This window comes from Miniopterus schreibersii (genome assembly GCF_964146895.1).
Source record: "Miniopterus schreibersii genome assembly, chromosome: 1".
NCBI lineage: Eukaryota > Metazoa > Chordata > Mammalia > Chiroptera > Miniopteridae > Miniopterus > Miniopterus schreibersii.
This window is the reverse complement of record NC_138101.1, coordinates 106,302,464-106,318,097: the sequence shown is the minus strand read 5'-3', so window position 1 is coordinate 106,318,097 and position 15,634 is coordinate 106,302,464. Positions and strand designations below refer to the sequence as shown.

The window sequence follows — 15,634 nt, the reverse complement described above, 5'->3', positions numbered from 1 at the left end:
AGTTTAGCTTCAACTGTGGAACATAATTTACGACGTTTGCGAGGAAAGACTATTGTATTTATATTTTTCTCTTTCCAAGATTCCTTCTTTTATCATTTCCCTTCTATTTAGAGATCCTCCTTTAACCTTTTTATTTTTAGGTTAGGTCTGCTGGTAACAAATCATATTATTCTTCATCTGAGAATGTCTTGATTTCCCCTTTTATTCTTGAGGTAATTTTTGCTGAATATAGAATTCTGAGTTGACATTTTCCTTCCAGGGCCTGAAAATGCCATGCTTCTTCCTTCTGGCCTCTATTTCTGATGAGAAATCCACTGTTATTCTAATTGTTTTCCCTCTATAAGGTGTCATTTCTCTGTTGCTGCTTTCAAGATCTTTTTCTTTCCTTTAGTTTTCAGAAGCTTGATTATGATATACCTTGGCATGGGTTTCTTTGGGTTTGACCTGTGTAGGGTCCATTCTGCTTTTAACTCTGTAGGTTTATGTCTTGTGCCATATTTGGGAGTTTTTTAGCCATTATTTCTTTCAATACTTTTCTTTCCCACCCTCTTTTTCTTCACCTTCTGGGACTCTGATAACATGACTATTAGATCTTTTGTTATAGTCCTACAGATCCCCAAGGTTTTGTGGGTTTTGTTTTGTTTGTTTCCCAAGCTGTTTTCTCTCTGTTGTCCATATTGGGTAATTTCTTTTGACCTTCCTTCTGCTGTTAAGTCCATCCATTGAGATTTTCACTTTGGTTATTACAGCTTTTGGTTTTAAAAATTCTATCTGGTTCTTTATATTTTCTATATCTTTGCTGAGACTTAAAGCATTTTTATGATGGCTGCTTTACAAATATTTGACATAGAATTCTAACATCTGAGTCATCTTAATGTTGGTGTTGGTTGTCTTTTCTCATTCAAGTTGAGATTTTTCTAGGTTCTTGGTATGATGAATGATTTTTAAAATATATATATATATATCTTAATTGATTTCAGAGAGAGGAAGGGAGAGAGAGATAGAAACATCAACGATGAGAGAGTCATTGATTGGCTGCTTCCTGCACGCCCCCGACTGGGGATCGAGCCTGCAACCCTGCATGTGCCCTGACCAGGAATTGAACCGCAATCCTCAGGATCCTAGGTCAATGCTCAACTGCTGAGCCACGCCCAGCTGGGCATGATGATTTTTAATTGAATTATGTACATCTGGGGTATTATGACTCTGGATCTTAACTGTCTCTTTTAAAGCAGACCTCCTCTGCCCGGCCGGGCGTGGCTCAGCGGTTGAGCATCGACCTAGGATCCAGGTGATCAGGGTTTGATTCCTGGTCAGCGCACATGCCCGGGTTGTGGGCTCGATCAATGACTCTCTCATCATTGATGTTTCTCTCTCTCTCTCTCCCTCTCCTTTCCTCTCTCTGAAATCAATAAAGATATATTTTAAAAAATAAAATTAAAAAAAAATGAAGCAGACCTCCTCTGACAAAGTGCTAGTGGGGAAAGGAGGAAACTACCTCCTTACTGCCTTGGGAGTCTAGGCCCCTACTCAGCCTCTGCTGGCAGGTGGAAGAGGAGCTGCACTTACGTGTGTGGCTGGAGTGCAGAAGTTACTTATGTAAGATTTCTGTCTTGCTGAACCACCCCTTTCCTAGTGCTTTGGCTAGAGAGAGCAGGCTTTTGTTGGGGCATTTTTGTTGTCTGTGTGTTGGTGTTTCCAGGCTGCTGGCTTCTCTAACACCCAAGCCCAGGATACATGAAGCAAAAAGATAATCTAAGGAATCTTTTCTGTGTTTTTAAAATATATCTTTATTGATTTCAGAGAGAGGACAGGAGAGGGGGAGAAATAGAAACATCAATGATGAGAGAGTCATTGATCGGCTGCCTCCTGCATGTCCCCAACTGGGGATTGAGCCCGCAACCCCGGCATGTGCCCTGACCAGGATCGAACCCCGATCGCCTGGATCCTAGGTCAACGCTCAACTGCTGAGCCACACCCAGCTGGGCTTGCTGTGTTCTTCAGGTCTTGAGGATCCTAGCCAGTCTCCCTTCTTCTCTCTACCTCTCTTTCATCTTCTGTTGGTTTTATATGTAACGTCCAAGGATTTTAGCTGTATTTAGTGGAGGAATCAGAAAAAGCACATCTGCCCCATTATTCCAGAAGCACAAGTCAGGAAGAGTCAATCCTTATCCTTCTGATGCTTAAATTGTCCAGTCTTTGGCCAGCAGGGTCCCTTTGACATGATTCATTATTCTTTGATTGTTTCCCAAGATGTTCTAGGCCCACCTTGTACTTTCCCTCCTCTAGCCTTGAAATCAGTCTCTCCTATAAGGAGCCCTGGTTGGTTTAAGTCAGTCCTGGGAGGCTGTTTTACTATGCTCAGGCTGCTATAACAAAATGCGATAGACTGGGTGGCTTCAACAACAGACATTTCTCAAAGTTCCATTATTTTTGGAAATCCAAAATCAAGAACCTACCAGATTCAGTTCCTGGTGAGAGTCCTCTCCTGCCTTATAGACAGCTGTCTTCTTGGTGTGTTCTCATGAGGCCTTTCCTTGGTACATGCTTGTGAAGAGCATCTCTCTGTCTTTCTCTTCTTATAAGGGCACATCATAAGGGTCCCATTCTCTTGACCTTATCTAAACATAATTATCTCCCAAACACCCCACTTCCTAAAACAATCTCACTGGAGTTAGGACCCCAACATATGAATTTGGGGGATGGGGGCACATTCAGTCCATAACCACTCTTGTCAATGAGTGGTTCAGGCATGGGCCCTTCTCGCTTTCTAAAGAAGATGGCAGGTAGACAAGGGCTCTCTCCTTTCTCTACTTGGGCATCTGGCATTGGGGCCACCACTTGCTGCCAGCCTAAGGACCAGATCACACAGAGAGGGCAAAGCCAAGAACATCATGGGACTGGGAGCTAGAACCCTGATTTTTCCCATCTACAGATAAGCTGTTCCATTTTGGTCCTCCGTCTGCCTCACCCTGACCTGCCTCAATCAGCAGTTGAAAAGAGAAAATGAGGGATGCGCTAGGTAGGTCTGTATGTCACTTGGTCTCTCTCACAAAAACCTTTTATCTGAACCTAAAAAAAAACCTATACACACACTCCTTTACATTTTTGTTTATTCTTCCTGCTGGGAAAAAACACTGACAAGTATCTTTCATGGGGGAGGGAAGACAACGCTGGAAAAGTCCTCAGGATCCCTATATGCTGAATTTCCAAGTAGGAACCTAGAAAGCCAGAGATCCAGGAGGCCAGGCCTCCAGGGTTCTGGACCTGGGGTCCTGAAGAGAAGTTCAGAGGGCAGCCACTTCACATGGATAGGGCAGCTCCACGTGGGCCACAGACACTCTTCTCCTCAGCCCAGAGAGCTCATCAGGGTTTGGGCTTGCTTCAGTTCTGCAGGAGAAGAGGTAAGCAGTTGGGCAGAAGTCAGATGGGATCTGGGAGGGCCCCCAATCCCTCCAGGTACAGCTAAACCTACCTGACAGGAGGACCTGGAACTTGTCTGCTGAGAGGGATATAGCAACAGGTTGGGCGGGGGCATCCGGGGCAGTTGCCACTTCCAGCTGCAGGTGCACCATGGGCTCTTCCACTGACCGCAGCAGGCTGGAGCTCAGGATGTAGTCTACCCGCCAGCCCATGCCTGCCAGCCTATTTACTGTGAGATGGGGTGGGGCTCTCAGGCTCGTGGCAGACGGGCCACGCAGCCCTCAGCACACCCCCCTGGCTCAGCCTTCAACCCTTCAAAGCTGTGTGGCCTTTGGGAAGCTCTTATTCCTTTGACCTCTCACCCACGGCATGTGCTCAATAACTGGGAGATCGGATTATACACGGCAGATCTCAGAGGAAAGAAACCTGGCTGGAGTCAGGAGTCCTGGCTCTGTGACTGTGACATGTGACCACGAGTAAATCTGAGGACAAGCACCTCCCATGCTACATGCACCTTCTAGAATAGATCCCAAACCCCACATTGGCTGACTCCACACTCACCACGCAGGCTGCAGGCCCGCAGGTGCTCCTGCAGGGGGTTTTGCTTCTCCTCATAACAGCGACACAGGCTGGCTGCGTGTTCTGGGGGCAGAATGGAGGTCCCCTGAGGTAAGCAAGTGTGTGCTGGGGCTGCTCAGAGGGCAGGTCTCAGGCTCCTGGCCCAGAAAGGGCAGGGTACATCTCAGGGTCACATGGCCTGGCCTGCTGTCCTGCAGCCCTTGGCCTGCCCAGGTCTCCATACCTTTAGGCAACCCCAGCTGCTGCAGTTCACTGGACAAGGACTCGCCATCCACACTATGCTTGGCCGCACTGGAGAGGATGAAACTCAGTACTGCCACCGTGGCTTTCACATCGCCCAACTCTGGGGAGACCCATGGTTGGATATGGGGTGTCACTGTGGCCCCAGCTACCTCGTTGCCCTACTATATTCAGCTCAGAGCCCTCAGCCCTCCTTGAGCCACGAGCATTGCTACTGCTGGCAGAGGACACGGAGCAGACTGTCAATATCTGTCTTCTCCTCAGGTTGCTCTGCTGAGGCAGGTGGGTCAGGACGAGCTGCTGGTAGGAGGGGCCTCTGTACCAGGCCCCAGGCCGAGTAGCCAGAGCTGCCCAAAGTCCATGGACTCATAGGGTACTCACCAAACCTGGCGTCGGCAGTGAGCTTCAGGACCTTCTCATACTGTGGGGAAAGGAGGCCCTTAGGGGTGCCAGACCCCTACTTGCCACCCCCCACCACCTGGATCCTATGGTAAGGATTGGAAGTATTCAGGGAGGGCAGGAGGCTGATCACCCACCTCCCTGGGTCTAGTGTACTCTCAGGGCAGTGAGGGTCATAGGGTTGTGGGACAATGGGGTGCTGGGCCAGGCACTCACATCAATCCCCTGTCCCAGAAGCTCCTTCAGCACCTGGCTGCAGAGCAGCCTCAGCTTCACGGAAGACTGAAGGGGAAGGCCTTACATCAGCCAGATGGGCCCACCTTACCCCTTCATGCTGGGGGGCTGCCTCAGAGAGGGTCATCCATGTGACCAGTCACACAGCATGCTAGTATGGGCTGAAAGCGCTGAGGCCCAGAACCCAGAGTGACCTCACCACCCTCCACTCCCAGAGCCCCATCCCCAATCCCTGTCCCCCTGACCCCAAATAAGACCCCATGCACTCAACAATCTTGGCAAGTGTGCTGATCTCCGCCAGGACCCAGTCGGGACAGTCCAGATCACCACAGAACCGGAACCTCTGCATGGGAGTGAGGCAACTGGTCAGGCTGAAAGGAGGGGTGAGGTGAGGCCAGGTGTCTCCCACACTACTGTTCCTCAGGTACCCCTGCTCCTTGTCCAAAATGGATGCCCTCTGGCCATTTGATCTCCATGATTACCAGGCTGAGAACCCTCTTCCTGACCCACCCTGCCACCAAACCTTGTTCTGATGCCTATCCCAGGCATTCATCTGTTCAGCAAACATCGACTGGGTGCCTTTTCTATCGTAGATCCCATGGAACAAAACAAAGTCCCTGGACTCATAGGCAATGACCTTTCTTACTTCCTTTTCCTCCCTGGCTCCAGCCACACTGGCCTCCCTTCTGTTCCTGTTACACCAGGCACACTCCCATTGTCCTTGTGGCTTGCTTGCTTTCTCACTTCATTCAGATCTCTGCTCAAATGACACTATTGAAGGGCCTTCTCTGACCATACTTTCTATTAAAATAGCCCCTTATACAAGGAAATATCAGGGGCCAGTGGATGTGTTCATTATCTTGATCCTGGTAAAATTTTCATGAGCACATACATGTCAAAATATATTGAACTGTGTATCTACATATGTGTGGTTCTCAATAAAGCTGTTAAGAAAATAAAATCACTTTCTACTATCACGCTCTAGCTCCTTATGCTTCTTGCTTGACCTCCAAGTTACCACAGTATGTATCACATTTTATTATTTATTCTCTCCTCTGTTAGAAGGCAAACCCATCCTGTCAATCATGTCTTGCCAATATCCTCCATCCCCTGATCAGTTGTCCTTTTTCCAGTTTGCCTGGCAAAGTTCTAACCCACAGCAATATACATGTCCATCTTTCCACACCTCTACCTGGGCTGGGAACAAACCCCACACACTAATACTCTTCCCACTGAAACTTGCTCCCCTACTGTTTCCCACCCCACTGAGCACAACCTCCTGGAAACCAAACCCAGACACCTCCTTCTCCTCTCCCCTCAAGCATTTAGTCCCTGAGTGCTGCTGACTCTCCCAGCTTCTGTTTCCACTCTCTCTGCTCTAACTCAGGTCAACACCATCTCCTGGAGGTTTACTGCCCCAGCCTGGGCTCTCTGCTCCCCTCTTGCTCCCACCACAAGTTGGCCAAAAGGATCATCCTAGCTGCCCAATGCCCTTTTCTTAAACTCCACACTCCTTTATGCAGCTTTTAAGACCCAGCAAGTTTTGGTCTTTGCTTACCTGTCCAGCCCCATTTTTCACTAACCACCAGTTTATACTTTTCCAGTTGGGGGAAATGTATTCATTTCTAGGGAGCCATGCTCTCTAACCCCTGAAGTCTGTGAACACACTGTTTCCTGTCTGAAGATATAGCCCCCACTCCCTATGAGTCCTAAGCCCTGGCATATAAACTGCATTGCAGGGAGCCAGCTTTCTTCCCTGCCCGCAGGCCCTCAGGTTGCTTTCCTAACACTATGCTCAAGGTGCAGTTAGGTCTCTTCCCTTCAAGTCTTAACTATGACTGCCAGATGAAGTCTCCAACTTTGCCTTTCCCTCCTGAAGTTGAAGTCTCAGTGCCCCGCACAGTGCATGGTGTAGAGCAGGGGTGGGGAACGTCGGGGCGAAATCATTTGGTCTGGCTCTGCCAAGGCAACAGCAGGTAGGACTCAAAATTCAATAAACCTAGGAGCTTTTTTTCATAGTTAATTTTTAAGTTAATAATTTTCTATGGCTCCCAAATGCTGTTATAAATATCCAAATGGCCCTTGGCAGAAAAAAGGTTTCCCACTCCTGGCGTGGGTAAGCATTCAAAAATCGTTGAATGAATGGATGGATGGATGGGTTGGGAAGTCCCAACCCACACTCCTTTCTGGCTCTGGGAAAAGAGGAGGAGCTTCTTAACTGTGAAGAATTAGACTGAGCCTAAATCTAAGCAAGTTCTTGTCCAAGTCCCACAGGAGGGCTGGAAGTGGGTACCTTTAGGAGGTCCTGTTGGAGGGGAGGAAGGCCTGGGAGGAGTACCCTGCAAATAAGCCCCAGGGGGGCGGGGTCCCTCCTCGTCAGGGAAGCCCCCGGGTCCTCCCGCCCCCGCCCGCACACCCCGCCCCCCGGCCGCGGAGTGGGCGGCGCGACCTTTCCGTCCCGCTGCTCAGCCCGCACAGCACCCAAGGTGTTTGCCGAGGTTCCAGCGCGGCTTCCCCGTCTCCTCACACCCGCGCCCCACCCTTCCGCAGAGGCAGCCGCTAGATCTGGGGTACCCTGCCCTGCCCGCCCAGCACCCCCAGGCTCGAATGCCCCACCGCTCACCATAGTGCCAGGAAGCCGAGCGGGGACGTCCTCTTTCCTGCCGGGGCGGCCGCGGGGGGGCCACGTGACGCGGGGCGGGGCCACGTGACGCGAGGCGGGCGGGGCGGGGCCACGTGACGCGGGGCGCGCGGGGCGGGGGCAGCTGGCTCCGCCCAGAGCTGCCTCGGGGCGAGGCCTCCCCGGAAACCTTGCGGGGAAACGGCCCGCGCCGTCTCCAGTTTAACGGAGGGACCCAAAGCAGTAGAAAATAGGGAGCGGGGGCCGCTTAATTTGTTCGAGTTAAGGGAGCAGGCGCCCCGAAGCTGGGCCTGGCACTTAACGTGATCCCCTTTGATCGGGTCATTCCCATGACCTCCAGGGGTGAGCACAGCTCGTGCGCCGCATATCGCTGCGGGCTGTGGCGAAAGCCATATTTTAAAAGCGTAATTACAATATAATACACATACAGAAAATTGTACGTAAAAGTACAAAACAATGAATTTTCATAAACTCACCCCATGTCACTGGCACCCATATAAGGAAACAACATTACCAGTACTCGAATAGCTCCTTTAAATACCCTGGGTCCTTTTTTTCATTTCGATGAGCCCCTTAGTTGCCTAGCAAAGACGGCGGCAACAACACGTTCAGGAGCACTGTTTCCCTACGGCCTCACTAACGCTGATGTTTTATCTTAAAATTTCCCCATATAACGGGAGAAAAATTGGTTGTTTTAAACTGCATTAGTTTGCTTACTGGTGAGTTTGAGCAAATAGATGGTCTAGGAAAACTAACTTTCTATTCCCTTGAAGAGTTAAAACAACAACTACCACCCCCCAAAAACCCAGCAGCAGCAACAAAAATACACAAGAGAATAGACCAATAACCAATCAACAAATTGAACACTTTGAGATCTTTCTTCAATTCCATGCCCCACCCCGCCATGCACCAAGCCCAGCTGGTTTTATTGTTGCAGCCTTTCAAGTTTTCAGAGGACAGACAAAGCCCATAACAACTAAATTACTCCATAAAGAGAAAGAGGTGGAAGTCTTCCCAATTCATGCTAAAATTGATCTCATTTATAAAGAACTTTTGAAAAATCATAAACACCAGCATGTTGAAGTCAGCAGTGTTAAAATACTACACCAGGCCGGGCCGGCGGAGCTCCGCGCTCAGCATCCACCTCGGGTCCGGAGATCGCCGGCTGCAGGCTGCAGGCTCATCCCCAGTCGGAAGCAGGCGGGAGGCAGCCGATCAGTGATGTTTAAATGAGAAACATCATTAATGTTTCTCTCTTTCTCCCTCTCCCTTCCTCTCTTTAAAATCAATAAAGACATTTAAAAAAAAAATACTACACCATGTCCAAGAAAATTTTTATTTTAAGAATATAAGAATGGTTCAACTTGTATTTTATCATATCGATAGCTTAAAGAAAAGAGTTGATAGAATTGGAAAAACATTTTTATTAAAAAGGAGAAAAAAGACAAATTAGGAATAGATGAAAACTGCCTTAAGTTGATAGAATATTTGAAAAACAGAACAACAAACAGCAAACTTTAACAGCAAATGATTTAAATTTGGAAATAAGGCAAAATGGAGGGTGGCATGTCCTTTTAATGTCATACTGAAGCACTGTCTGATATTTGTTTTAAAAATAAAGATTATTTACTATTTATAGCAGTGGTTCTCAAATATTACAGTGCATCAGCATCACCTGCAGCGCTGTTAAAACAGATCACTGGGCTCTATCCCCAGGCTTTCTAAATAAATAGGTCTGGGGTTGGGGGGACTGAAAATCTGCATTCTTAGCATGTTCCCAACAGATGCTGATGCTTCCAGTTTGGGGACTATACTTTGAAAACCACTAATGTAAGAAAATGTACCTGAGAGGTTATATGTTAACTTACAGATATCTGTTCAATAGAAAAAATAACCTCAAAACTTACAGTTTTATTGCCCTATAGGACATTAATGAGTTTTGTCTAACTCAGCACACATTTCAAATGCCTTTCCAAGTGTACTGTAAATACTTTTTCGCAAAATGTTCCTTGAACCAGCTTTACCATCTTATTGTTCCCTCATTAATTAAAAAAAATATTTGACAGCCCAGACGGTGTAACTCAGTGGCTGAGTGTCAACCAATGCACCAACAGGTCACTGTTTCGATTCCCTGTCAGGGCACATGCACAGGTTTCGGGTTTGATTCCCAGCATGGAGTGTGCAGGAGGCAGCCGATCGATGTTTCTCTCTCATTGATGTGTCTATCCCTCTCTCTCCGTCTCCATTTCTCTCTCTAAAAATCAATAAAAACATATTTAAAAAATATATTTGACAGTTATTTCTTCATTATTTGTATGAAAGTCATGTTTCACTTTTTGCAAATTAAATTTTGAAAAAGTATACTAGTGTTAACCTAAAAATAAAGGCCAAAGTGAGAGACAACATGCATTTATTTGAAATAAAGAATAGCTATTCAGGCAACACTGACAGTTGAAAACCAAATAGTATTTCTATTAGGAGACAAAGGCAAGGGGTATTTATGAGAACGGGAAGGGAAGTAATTATATCAATAAAAGGAAGGCGTTTCTATTGGTGCAGATAAACGGACATAGAGATGCTAATTTTAAACAATTTTTAATTTTTAATTTGGTAGTCATAAGTCTGGTGATCATAATATCTGCTTTCTTGTAATCCTTGTGTTATGCAAAGTGCTGAGATCACAGAAAACCTCAGGATATTGTTCATGGATTCCAAAGAAATGACCTGGAGGACTGGCTGTGAAAGACATGGGTTTATTAAGACTTAATTTTACAGCCACACTGGCTGCCACTGGTGAAGTCATCCCACTAAGTCCCATACAGCCTGTGGACAGGCCATCTGGGGGCAGCTGGCTGATGATACTGTTTGGCTGCCACCCAAACTTCCCCAACACAGGTCTTATAGAGTACAGAAAAGAGAAAAACCGGGTATGCAGAATGAGGGGGCTGTGTGCAAGCTGTGTAAGATCAAAACACTAGCTGTTTACAGTCCAGCCTCACATCTAGAAGCAGTTTCTCTTTGACTTTTCTTAGACTGAGTTGCTGGCCAGGTTCCCAAGGCTCTCACATGCCTGCTTACTATAAAGATGTCCTTTACTATATTTCCCACAGGGTGGTAGGGGGAGTTGGAGCATGGGAAGGGTCCCATGTTCCCATTTACCATACACCTTTCCAAACAGTTCTTTGAGATATAATGTTGGTTTAGGCCCAGCCAAAGATTTGAGGCATAAGGTGTTCAAGGCAGTTCCTCTAGGATGGCAGCTCTGGTTCCATTTTAAAGTGGCTTTGCTTATTATTTTTTACCCTAGTATACTAGCCCTGGACAGCAGTATACAGACACTAGTATATTTTATTGCTAGGGGTATTCCTATTGAAGTCAGGAGTGGTAATGTGCTATCATTACTATGATCCAGCATTGTTTTAGAGGTTCTTAGGCCAACAATTTCCAACGGGGGGTGATATTGCCTCTCAGGTGATATTTGGCAATGACTGGAGATATCTTTAGTTGTTATAACTAGGGAGTACAGCTGGAATCTAGAGGACAGAGGACAGGGATGCTGCTAAGCATCCTACAAAACACAGGACAGTTTCCAATAACAATGACTTATACAGCTCAAAATGTCAATAGTGCTGCTATTGAAAAACTTTATTCAAAAAGAATCCATTAGCACAAATATTGCAAAAGAATAAACTAAAATTTGCAGATGATAGTCTAAGAAATCTAAGAGAAGCACTTGAAAAACAATTAGAAGTCACAGAATGCCACATGGCCAGGGGGGTGTAGTGGAGCATTATATGTAGACCAGGCTCTTTAGGGGCAGAGGAATCAGAGACACACAGGTGAGCACCATTTGTCCTAGTCCCACCCACCTCACAGGGGAAGAGAGGGAGGCTTCACAAGAAGTTTAAGGTAAGCAGGGGAACCCAGACCACATCTGTGTAACCTTCTGCCAGCCTGAGAGAAATCCAGAGGTCAGAGCTGGGAGGCCTTGAGAGTCCTGGCACAGCCCTGGTTTCATCTACAGAGTGTCAACTCAAGTTACTGAGCCCATAAGGGGATGATCCCAACCAGAACCCAGAAACTCTGGAGCTACCTGAAGACCCCATCCTTTTGCCCCACAGATTGAAATGGGAGTCCTGTGCAACCTCTGGCCAGAATATGATTTTTTGGCTTCTAGTGCCAAGCCCCCCTCACCTTACATCCTCTCACCTGCAGTTTGCTGCTACACTCATTCAGCCCCATGTTGAAGGTGAGTGTCTCCCTGAGGGGGTCTGAGGGGCTGGGGCCACGGGGCCCAGGGTCAGCTCCTCAAGTTGGACCACGTAGCCAGTCCCAAACAAGTCCCTATACACCTTCTCCATCAGTTGAACCTTCCTGCATTGCACAGTCATGGCTGGGGACAAGGGGCTTGCGGGGCCCTAGGGGATACAGATGGAATCCAGGTATGAGCTCTCCCTGAGACTTGCAGCCCCCATAGCAGCACTGACATCCCCAGACCTACCACAAGCCCTGTGTCCACCCAGTCTGCTCCTCAGGCTTCAGAACACTGGGCTTTATACCCTCCCCACTCCTCACACTTGGTTTCCTGCTCAGGAGGTTGCTAAAAGGGGAACTGGTCCTCCCTGTTGGAGAAAGGTCTTAGGAAATCACCTTTTCCAGGATTAGTTCCACCTTCATTCACTCACTCCCTCACCAATACCTATTGTCCACTTCTCCATGCCAGGCCCTGGGGTGATAGGTCAAGCCCAGTCAATGCCCACCCAAAGAGTTCCCTTCTCTTTTTAGAGAGTCAGCACACCCTCAGACCATGATGTCCTCTGGTCAGGTGTGTGTGCCCAGGGCCGGGGGAAAGGGGAGGGCCTCACCCACAGGAAGTGGTGGAGGGTGGGAAAGTGAAGGGTTGTGGGGGTGTCCAAGCAGAGGGCCCAGCTTGTGAAACTGGGGTAGGGGCAGGGCCTGCTCTGTCTGGAAGGCTTCCTCATCCTGCCAGCTATAGACCCTTCATGTTGATTTTTAAAATGATATTTAATACATTTTAATTATATAACAAAACATGATTATTATAATAAAGATCACAAATACAGAAAAGTTAAAAGAACAAAGTTTAGTAAGCTGCTTCTCTTTCCAAATAACTGTTCTAATAGTCCTTTCTGACTTTTTCCATGCATAAGCAACCATGACATAATAAGAAATATATATTTGGTCTCTGCCCTTTGTTCCTGACACAGAGCTCCTAAATCCCTCAGAGCTTACCGGGTGATCGGAGCCTCTTTTTCCTAATGACACAACTATTGGTGGGCTCCTGGTTAGCTTCAGGATGGGGCTGTCACCAGGAGCACTAAGCCTTGATGAGAAGCTTGGAGAGGGGCTGGAGATGGGGTAACAGTCTATCAAGTCTATATGAGGAAGCTTCTATAAAATTCCTGAGCCACAGAGAGCTTCCGGTTGGGAGCGTGATGCACCCAGTTCTATGGGGACAGAAGCTCCTGTGCTCAGGCCCCTTCCTGATCTCACCTTATGTATTTCTTCATCTGGCTCTTCATCTGTATCCCTCATCATCTTTTTTATCACCTGGTAAACTGGTGAGCATAAGTGTGTCCTTAAGTTCTGTGAGCTGTTTTAGCAAATTGTTGAACCTGAGGAGGGGGTTGTGAGGCCCTGATTTCTAGCCAAGTCAGACAGATGTGTGGGTAACCAGGGGACCCACTACTTTGAATTGCTATCTTAAGTGGGGGCAATCTTGTGGGACTGAGCCCTTAACCTGTGTGGTCAGAATGGAATTGAATTGGATTGTAGAACACTCAGCTGGTGTTGGAGAATTGGTTGGTGTGAGGAAAAACCCACACACTTGACATCAGAGGGTTCAGTGTGTAGAGGAGTAGAGTTTTTCCTTTTAGTCACCATATATATAAATTTTATAAAATGCTATCCACCCTATATTCTGTGTTGGAACCTAACTTTTCACTCAGCAGTGACTAGGGGCAGACCAGAAATTGTGTGGGACCTGCCCTGGGTCCCAGCAGGGGTGAGAGCATTGGAAGAGGAGTCTAACCATGTAGCTGGGTGCCCTAGGGCAGGTCTCTACCCTCCTCAGAGCCTCTATTTTCTTGGTCAAATTAAGGGCCAGAGGGGTATGGGTAGGACTAGATCACTGTTTCTCCAGGGGGCACAGGGTATTCTTGTCATAATCTGTGTGAATGAAGTCCCCAGAGCTGGGCAACGAGCAGGCCCTGCCTAGGATGTGATGTGTGAACCTGGATGTAAAGTGCACACATTACTTTAGGTGGTATGCAGATGCATTTATTTTCACTGTTACTGTCCTTTCTATTTATAGTGAGTGATACTGATTTTCCACCTTTGGTGTATCAGAATTTCCTGAAGGGCTTGTTAAACCACAGATTGCTGAGCCCCACACCCCAGAGTTTCTGATTCAGTAGGTCTGCAGTGGATCCTGAGAATTTTGATTTCTAACAAGTTTGAAATCCACTAATCAAGTTGCCTTTTTAAAATACATTTGTTTAGGTTTTTAAAATGAGTTGATTTAAAGCACATGAGTAGATGTTCAATATCACTAACCACTAGGGAAATGCAAATAAAGACCATTATAAGAGATCACTACATACCTATTAGAACAGCTGAGTTATAAAGTAGTGACAGAACACACAATACAATGTACAGGTGATGTATTATAGAATTGTACACCTGAAACCAATATCATTTTATTAGCCAATGTCACCCCAATAATTTAAGAAAAGTATTGACAACATCAATTTCTGGTGAAGATGCAGATGAAACTCGGTCTCTCACTCGTTGCTGGTGGGAATATAAAATGATACAAACATTCTGGAAAAAAATAGTTTGGCAGTTTCTTTAAAAACTAAACATATATCTTCTATATGACTTAGCAATTATGCTCCTGGGTAGTTTTCCAAGAAAAATGAAAACTTAATGTTGCACAAAAACCTGTCCGTGATGGTTCATGGCATATTTATTTGTAATAGCCCCAAACTGGAAACAATGAAATAGTCCTCAGATGCTGAATGGTTAAACAAACTGTTTTACATCCATACTGTGAAACACTATTCGGCAATAAAGAGGAACAAGCTATATATACATAACAGCTGCATGGATCTCAAGGGTTTTATGCTGGGGTGGGGGGCAGCAATCTCAAAAGATCACATAGTATATTATTCCATTTATGTAGTAGTCTTGAAATGACAAAAATTATAGAGATGGAAAGCAGATCAGTGATTGCCAGGGATAAGGATGGTGGGAGGGAGGAGATAGGCGTGATTACAAAGGAGTAGCAGAGGGAGTTCTTTGTAGTGATGGAATAGTTCTGTATCTTGACTATAGGTGGCTATACAAATCCACATATGTGATAAAATGATGTAGAACTGTACATTTGGCATTGTTTTGATATTGTACTATACTTATGTCAAATGTCACCATTGATGGAAATGGAGTGAATGTCACATAGAACCTCTCTCCACTATCTTTATCTTAGAAATCTCCTCTGAATCTATAATAATTTCAAATTAAAGGTTAAAAAAGAAAAAAATGAAAAAGAATTGATTTAAATAAAAGCATTAAGTAAAAAAAAAAATACTTTATAATATGCAGGTCTGAAAAAAATTTTAACATAGTGAACAGCTAAGCAAATCTAATCTCTCCAGGGCACAATTGCTCCCACCAGGCCCTGCTCTAGGCCAGGCCACCTTCAGGAGCCTGGAGCTTTGCACTCTTCTTGGGATGGGGTTTCCAGATAAAATACAGGTTGCCCAGTGAAATTTATATTTCTTTTTTTCTTTTTTCTTTTTTAAATATATCTTTTTATTGATTTCAGAGAGAGGAAAGGAGAGAGAGACAGAGAGATAGAAACATCAATGATGAGAGAGTCATTGATCAAGCCCACAACCCGGGCATGTGCCCTGACTGGGAATCCAACCCCCGATCGCCTGGATCCTAGGTTGAGGCTCAACCGCTGAGCCACGCCCGGCAGGGGGAAATTTATATTTCTGACAAAGAATAACTTTTTAGTAGGACTATATCCCACACATTATTTGGCACATACTTACACTAAAAAAATTAGTTCTCTAAATTCTTTTTTTTAAAAAA

General features: G+C 46.1%; 1 protein-coding gene across 4 annotated transcripts; it reads right to left on the bottom strand.

The window, feature by feature from the left end:
• Window positions 1-3,096: 3,096 nt before the first annotated feature.
• On the bottom strand, window positions 3,097-7,583 carry COMMD4 (COMM domain containing 4). 4 transcript variants are annotated; one of them, XM_081160847.1, is made up of 8 exons: window positions 7,499-7,571; window positions 5,147-5,218; window positions 4,858-4,923; window positions 4,624-4,663; window positions 4,226-4,345; window positions 3,985-4,065; window positions 3,476-3,652; window positions 3,097-3,390 (listed from the first exon to the last, which is right to left on the bottom strand). In XM_081160847.1, the coding sequence occupies exons 1-8, from the start codon at window positions 7,499-7,501 to the stop codon at window positions 3,350-3,352; spliced, it is 600 nt and encodes a 199-aa protein (XP_081016973.1). In that variant the 5' UTR covers window positions 7,502-7,571; the 3' UTR covers window positions 3,097-3,349. The 4 variants fall into 4 exon arrangements, with proteins under 4 accessions (XP_081016973.1, XP_081016976.1, XP_081016975.1 ...); XM_081160850.1 differs by having other exon boundaries at window positions 5,147-5,246; window positions 7,499-7,567; XM_081160849.1 differs by lacking the exon at window positions 4,858-4,923 and having other exon boundaries at window positions 7,499-7,583.
• Window positions 7,584-15,634: the final 8,051 nt, after the last annotated feature.